This window comes from Polyodon spathula, chromosome 36 (assembly GCF_017654505.1).
Source record: "Polyodon spathula isolate WHYD16114869_AA chromosome 36, ASM1765450v1, whole genome shotgun sequence".
In the NCBI taxonomy this organism is placed as follows: Eukaryota; Metazoa; Chordata; class Actinopteri; order Acipenseriformes; family Polyodontidae; genus Polyodon; species Polyodon spathula.
The window spans coordinates 4,093,414-4,101,648 of record NC_054569.1 but is presented as its reverse complement, the minus strand read 5'-3'; the positions used below and the strand labels follow the sequence as shown (position 1 = coordinate 4,101,648).

The following is an 8,235-nucleotide window of genomic DNA, read 5'->3' as shown; positions in this document are numbered from 1 at the left end:
CAAGCATTTCTAAACAACGTTACGTTGTACAACACCTCAAACTGTAAATCGAATAAAGTTTCCTGGTGTAAGAACAAAATAGATAATGACCCCATGCAGTGAAACACATTCCTGCTGTGCAGCCTGAAAGCTGAGGGAACACAAAGGAGCTTTGTGGCTTGGAACTTGGTTTCAGGAGACAACCAGGGGAAACTTGAGGTTTGACACAACAAAGTTGCCTCAAGCTAGATCTTCTGGTCTCTTGGAGCCAGGTTTCAAGCCACTGTCCTTGAAAAAGTGGGTTCATGTTCCCTCGTGTTTCCCATGGCCTGGGAACTAAAAATGAGGTTCAGATCCTAAATATTCTGACTTCTAAATGATTTCTTGTAAAGAGGTCCTACATTGTGAAGTCTACAAGCTTTCATCACCTAAACTGTGCTGCATTAGTGGGCGGTTTTGTGATGTTGGCTTTTCTGGGCTAAGTGGTAACCACCAAATGAATTGAACTTGGTTTGAATCTCAAACCTTCAACGTGTTGTTTTTTGTAAGTCACTCCTACTGTTTAGTAGTGATATGAGAGATTAACAAACTCATTTACAGTTGAGAAATTGTGTTCTTGCCAATGACACTATGGTGTTGCAGGTTTAGAAGCAAATTGACCCTTTTGTGAACAGGATACAATCTCATAACTCAATATAAATGATAATGAATAGTTATGCTATGGAGCACAAATCGATAGGGATTTGAATGGGAAGTGTTTTTACAAAAATAATGAAAGGGGAAGAAAACCGAACAAGAAAAAAAAAAACCTTCAAGGCTGAGATAAAAATTTCTAATGCGAATTAAGCCTGTCCAATTCTGATAACTTCATTTTTTATCAGTTTATTATATTCCAGAGATAAACATGAGACTGAATTCATAATCCCCAAGCTGTAACATGATAAAATTCATAAGCCTGTATATGTGTGGTGTTGTGTTAGGATTATCAGAGTAGATTCCTGATTATGGCAATAGAAACATGCCTGGGGGTATGATTAGTTAGTTCAATAAGGCCTTGATTATCCAGCATCAAAGCTAATATGCAAAGTTGATCGAGTACACATGCCCTGACAATTAGAGCTACACCATTGAAAGAGCTTGGGTTGCTGTATACTTAAAGTAACAAAATAGTTTTAGAAAAAATGCTGTTACAATGTTTTCATATGAAGATGTTTTCCACAACGGTTCTGGGTAAATGCTGTTGCTAAACCATCATTTGAAAACGGCTGCAAGCCTTTTTTACACTCATTTTTCAAATTGTGATGTTGTACACAACAGTTCTTAATGTAATTGAATATCCGCGAATGGTAAAAATATCAATGTCAACTGAAGCATTTTTACATTGAAGAGATAAGAGAGCGTTAGTACTTTTAGCAACACTCTTTATGCTTGTTTATTATCTTCACACCAACACACTGGGTTTTTTTTTATTGAATCAGAACACATGATATGAAACACAAGCTGAAATTAAGCATGATGAAAATGTACATAGTGTAAACCATCACTATAACGTTTCTGCTCAACTAATGGAGCTACAGGGAAGGACAACCCAATGGGTCTACCAGTGACCACTGTGGACTCCAGCACAGATTACATTAACACCTCCATTGTTGTGAGGTTATTACTGGAAACGGGATACATCAGTATTAAGGTTCATCGATAACTACTTTTTTTTTTTTTTTTAAAGCAACAACAGCATTAAATCTTCCAAAGATATGACCAGGTCTGGAAATGTGTTCTCCTCTGCAGGATATCTCAGCTCAATGTGAACACTGGCTTTTTGTATCGTCAGTCTACCCATCATGGTGCCGCTATTAGAAAACAAATGAAAGCAGAAGAACGTAACGACATCTTTGTGCAGTGGCTTTTCAGCCATTCTAACCTATTGTCCAGCAGACCCCCTGCATTTTCAAACAGCAGCATCAGAGATTGACATTCGTTAGTATGCTGGCACGGTATCCATTGGGGCGTTACTTAGCATTTTCATGCTAGGGATGATACTGAAACCACTTTGTATGGTGCTGTTCACAGAACCATCGCAAACACCCTACAGAGGGGGTTAATAATCTCAAACATGTTTCTAAAATGTGTCTACAGTTCATCGAATCAGACCCAACTGCTATTCAGAAATGTAGTCTAAAATCCAAATAGTTATCGTGTTCATCATGTGGACCCAGACAGGTCAGCATTTTAAGGTTTTCTGTCGTATACCAGAAGGCACCAATAGAGGGATAGAGTTACTCCTAAAACTGCTGTCTTCAGTATAAAGGATATGTTAACATGTAGAGCCACTGCCCTTTGTCCCATCGCTGCCATTCAAAGTAATTTGCTCAGGGAACGGATGAACGGAAATGCATTCAGCTCATTTGGAATAAATTAGATTAGTTAGTCTCATTAGGATTTAGGAAAAGACATTTGAATTGATCTTGATTGCGGGATGCAACAGTGCCTGTGATACTCTTCTTATTAAATGAATTAAGCAGTTAAAATGGGAACAGTGTACTGTAAATGGAAAGACCCACACAAAGAAAAATGTAAGTTAATAAACAGACAACACCAGTTTGATTGTCTAACATCTGTATTGTATACAGCATTCTGCATATGCAGCTTATTCTAGATACTTGCAGACTTGAAGCCTGTATTGCAGGAAAGTTCTCCTTGGGATACCATCAGGATCCTAATCTGTCACCCTGATGAAACTGTAGCATTACCATCAGCAGATCACAGCATTAAGTACCAGCAAGGGCAACACAAAGGATTTGGAATAACCATGACACGGTGGTCCTTATACAGTAAAGCAATGGTAATGATCTGGAACTACAGTACTGCACCAGCAGACTACTGTGATACCTGATTACTATACCATTGCAGTTCTGATGCAGTCATTGTTCTCCCATCATTTCCATATTCTAGAACCATTGCATTGCTATTGTAGTCCTTATGGGGGATGCTGGGTTCGCTGTAGCAAAGAAATGCATTGTCTGTATACTCTCAGTGAGCAGTGATTAGTTGGTTCCATTAAATACAGGAATGCAGAATGCAAATCTCCTAAACAATGATGATTTTTAACAGTAGCGGGCTGTACAGTGTTGGGTTTTCTTTGGCTCAAAATGAGTTCAAAGTCATTGAAGAAATTAGTTTTCTACAGTGCATGCTCTTGCAGTTCTACCACGTTACTGCTTTTGTTATAACAATTTAACTCCTCTTCAGTGAATATATTTGTTAAAAGCAGTTAATTTTATACTAACCCAATCATACCACGTAACATTGAAACAAACCACAAATATTTGGTTCAGTACCTGCGAGTAGCCTAAAGCTGAGGGAACACAAAGCCACTTTGTGACTTGGTGCTTTTAGCAGACTAGGGTTCTGGCCAACACATGGCACACCAGGGGTTTGATACAGGTCTGAAGCCACTGTTCCTGAAAAAGTGGCTTTGTGTTCCCGCGGCTTAAAGGTGTTCTATTACACACGATATGATGGGTTCTTATGAAAAAAGTCTTGAGTGTAGTATGCAAGCTCTAGGGGGAGCTCCACATGACCCAGAGAGAACACAGAACACTGATGTAGATGGCGAGGATGAACAGGTACAGGCGGAACAGGAACTTGTCCAGTTTATAACACAGAGCCAGCCACTCCACAGTCATGCTGCCAGCGTCGTCGATCTGCTCAAGGTAATGCTTGAGAGCAACGATCTCCCGGAGGATCTTCTCTAGAAGGATGTTCTTGCTCAGTTCTCCACTGGTGGGGGGCATCTCCATCTTTGGAGAAACTTCAAACTGGTACCCTTTGAAAACAAAGAGATAAACTACATTAGAATTGTGCAGACTACCGATGTGTCTTTCTGATTCTCTGTAATCCCCACAAGGAGAGTGTTTTACGTGACTGATACTCAGCTTATCACCGTCTTGAAGCCTGGTTCCAGGAGATCTAGTTTGATGCAATGTTGCTGGATCAAACCCCAAGTCTCCCCTGGTGTGCCATGCAGTGGCCTGAAACCAAGTTCAGAGCCACAAAGTGGCTTCGTGTTCACTCAGCTTTCTTCCCACGCAGTTACACAACTGTTTCACCCGCTGTACCGAAGCAACAGATGTTCACCCCGAGTGAAGCGGCTCAGCCTCGGGGAAGGGAGATGTACTCTTACCTCTACTTTGCCCCCCATCATCCTTGATGCTTTGGCTGTAAGATCCGTATTTGTCCAGGAGGCAGGCTGAGATGGACATGTCCTTTACAGGTTTCTCGCTGTGATACAGCAGCTTCACAACGAGGATGGATTTCGCCAGGCTGACTACCAGCAGTGCCATGCAGACCGCAAAGAATACACCTGCAGTGCGACACACAATAAAGCTGAGGGAACACAAAGCCACCTTTTGTAGGAGCAGCGTCTTGAAACCTGGTTCCAGGAGACCTAGCCTGAGTCAACCTGACTGCATCAAACCCCAAGCCTCCTCTGGTGTGGCCCGAAACCTAGTCTCCTGATACCAAGTTGCAAGCCACAAAGTGACTTTGTGTTCCCTCAGCTTGACACACAATCTTCAGGAGAACTTTCTGCTGGTTATAAGTTGTGCAGTGACTTCTGCATAAAAATCATCAAATATTGAAAACATTAAATTAGTAAAGGGATCTTGTACAATAAAGTGTAACGCATGTAGAGCTTATCGTCTGCATTACTGAACCATGAAATAACCAAAGGTGTGTGTTTTTGAATCATGAAATTACAGGGTGGCAGTGTACTTCGGTCATATTATACACCAGTTATTACGCAGCAACTGAACTAATGCAGCCCACATATAAATATTCCCACTACCTGCTAGCTGTGCAAGTATAGCCATGCAGCTATATACTACAGGCCTGGGTAAAACTTGCATCACAATTCAATCAGGCTTCACTTAAGTGCCTTTGGCTTGTGTTTAATAATGTTGGCTGCGTGCAATGTATCCCTTGGGAACCAGACACTGCTACAGTACTTGGTTATTCCATTCCATGTAGTGTTTGTGCAAATGTAGGAAACAGGAGATAAGCCTTAAGCAAGTCTTTGCAATCATGGTATAATAATATTAACCCAAGACTTCAAATGAGCACAGAGAGAAGAACAAGAACTCAAGGGAGGAAGCACGTTCTTTACACCGTTATAAATGCTTTTAATAGCCTAGCAGGTGAAGCAGTAGGATGTAAAAGCCCGGGATTATTCTGTGCTTTGAAATAGATACCTATTAAAGGTGTTTTAATAGCAGTCGCTGGCAGTTCATTGGATATGTTGACTCTGAACAATGTGTAACCCAACAGGATACTGGTCTTAAAGGTGATTCTGGTGCCACTGTTTGGAGGCAGGTAGAAACTCATGACATCCACAATCATAAGGAATAAACTGGGAATCAGTAAACTGACGACATAGAGCAAGGGCCGTCTGCGAATCACCACCTGCAAGGGGAACAGAAAGGGAGTGAAAACAGACTCCGATAGTATCTGTTTGACTTTTTCTGCATGAAAAAAATAACAAAACCAGAATGCAAGACATTGATTTGAAGCTCACAGTTATGAAGCTTGTAGCAAATGAGTTTCTCACACATACATGACATCATTAGCATCTGGTCAGAGTCCAACTCCAGCCCAATTTCAGACATCTAAAAATGCAAACTTAGGTTTTGATTTTAGATTGAGTGCTAATGGATAATTTGTACAGAATAGTAGGAGACTGCGGAACTCTAACTAAATATCTTTTAACTAACATTCTGCTCTGACACATAGGCGAGACACTGATGCCATCCTGAGACAGCTCATCAAACAAGCTGATATTTCAAGACCACATGCCAACTTCAGTCCGATAACAGATCATTCAGCCCAGATCATTCAGCCGGGCTGCAATCACACGTTGCAGGCTCAATTTTAGAAGCCAGACACTTATTTTCCGCAGCGTCTTGTCAGGCTACAGTAGAATGCAAATCCTATTCTCTCTCAGAAAAAAGGCAGATTCCATTAACACAATGGTCAGAACTTGAGGACCTCAATTTAGCGCTGAAACAAGATAGTACAAAGCTGCAGGCACCTACTGTACATTACTGGCACAATGCATTGGATTAGTGGCTGAATGTTTGTATCAGTTAGGAAATTAAGTCCAGGAGACAAGTTCAATGAAGCGATACTGTACAGTGCCTGTGCTGTCATTTGTGAATTACTCAATTGCTTAAAAACAGGGGTGTTTATAGATTAAAGTTTTAACGTTAGCAAAAACGCAGAAGCCAAATAAAGGAGTTAGCCTTCGTGTTTACATACTCTGGTAGGGGAATTGATTTCATATTAGTTTTTAATTCTAAAGTTTAGGAAGTTAAACTGATGCAGGCATTAGCTGGAGTATTTCTCTACTTAGATTCAGGATTTGACTTCTATTTTATAACAGCCTGGAAGCAGTGCTCACATTTACAAGAATTAGACATGCAGAATGCACATAGAAACAGGACAAATAGAAAACCTGCATGTAGGGGGGAACAAAAGTTCGCTGGTGGGAACCAATATTCATGGGAACCAAAATCCGGGGGAATCAATATTGGTTTCCACCAGGTTGTGCCCAGTGATATTGCTGGCTTGGGACCTCTGTGCACTTACGTTAAACTGAATCTGAGCATAGTCCCTGGTGTCTATATGCAGCTGTTCGTATCTGGAGGGCACTGTGATGAGCTCCCACTCCCCTTCATTCATGAAGGCACTCTTGTCATTCGCCACATCCTCCAAGCTCCTCCATAGGGCCAGGTTCACTTCATTCACTTGTTCAGAAAGAAAGACAGAAGAGATTTCACATGGATCCCTTCCTCCAGGCTTAACCTGCCCTGGCCTCAACCTGACATCACCTTAGGAAAATGTACTTCTGTATATCATAAAAAATATTGATTATTCCAATGCTTATATAAAAAAATAATTATAAAGTGGTCCAACATTTTGACCAAAAGAGCCGAATCAATGACCAAGGAGTTCTTAAGAGTCGTACGAAATGAAACAAAAGTAACAAAGGAAAAAAAAAGTTTAAACTGCACTACACACTGCTTCAGTATGTTTGCTCATTTTACATGTTTAAACACAAAACATACACACCATGTGTTTTTGTACTTCCTCTTCACCACAAAACTACCTTCACTCATGCATTGGATACCCCTGCTTTTAAATTAAACCTCCCAGTAGAACTCTGAACTGTCAGCAGAAGGACTTTTAGTAAAAGTTTTATAAAAAAAAACAAAAACAATAATAATCTGAAAGTAGACCGACATCAGTTCAATGCATTGCTCCTTTATGAAGACAATCATGCTGGAATGATAACTGGTTGCAAAGAGCTTTATGACTTTGATGGATCTCTGTTGTATGAGAGAAGAGCACCCAGTCTGACTGCTAGTCCTGAAGATGCATCTCTTTCATTTCCACGGCTCAGTGAACATTTGACAAGGGTCACAAGAAAAAATCAAGCACATCAATCCCTCTTGCTCATGAACTATATGATGAAAGGTAGTTTTTAATTTAGCGTTCCTTTCTTTAAAAATCTGTTTCCAGGGATGGCTTGGGCGTCATGTTGTGTTTTGTATTGTCTGTGTGTTTCCAGTGAGCCAGGGCGAATGCTTGGGGATTCACAACATCAAGATGATGGCATTTGGAAAGGTTAGAGAAGCACAGGGCCACTCATTAAATGGAGGGAGAGGGGGCCTTTACTGTTGCGATGGATACAGAGCATTGGCCTGTGCTGGCTTGTTGCTAAGGCTGCATTTCTAAGAAGTGCTAGCCAGGAATTTAAAATCTGCTAATTAGTGTGAGAAACATTATCCCGATTTTGCTGTAATACACAGGTCTTGGGACATCAAAGCTATAGGTCAAAAAATAATAGTGTTTTATCCTGGTACCTAATTGCTTCCTGTTCTGTAGGTCACATGGACCGTTGAGGTTACCCAAGAGCACAGGAAGTGATTGATTGATGGCACAAATGTAAATGAATATTTGTTACAGACCACCACTACCACTGGTCCCGGACTCCCTGGTCTTGGGTAACACTAGAACGGGGAGCCTGCACCTCGTTTTGTATTGTTACCTGTGTGCAGCCAGCTTCGGAAGGTCAGGGTGCAGTTCTGTCTGTCAAAGGGGAAGGCGTAGATTTCCAGGCTGCAGGCTGACACCACTTGGATAGGTTTGTAGTTCTTAATCGTTCCAGAGGAGTTCACGTAGACATAGGGCATATCAGGT

At 41.1% G+C, this 8,235-nt stretch overlaps 1 protein-coding gene across 1 annotated transcript; it reads right to left on the bottom strand.

The window, feature by feature from the left end:
* Positions 1–2,669: 2,669 nt before the first annotated feature.
* On the bottom strand, positions 2,670–8,231 carry htr3b (5-hydroxytryptamine (serotonin) receptor 3B; the record flags this gene model as incomplete). Its single annotated transcript, XM_041234864.1, has 5 exons — positions 2,670–3,805; positions 4,163–4,342; positions 5,229–5,439; positions 6,622–6,779; positions 8,084–8,231. Coding segments are annotated over 5 exons (963 nt in total), but the record flags the coding sequence as incomplete, so codon positions are not given.
* Positions 8,232–8,235: the final 4 nt, after the last annotated feature.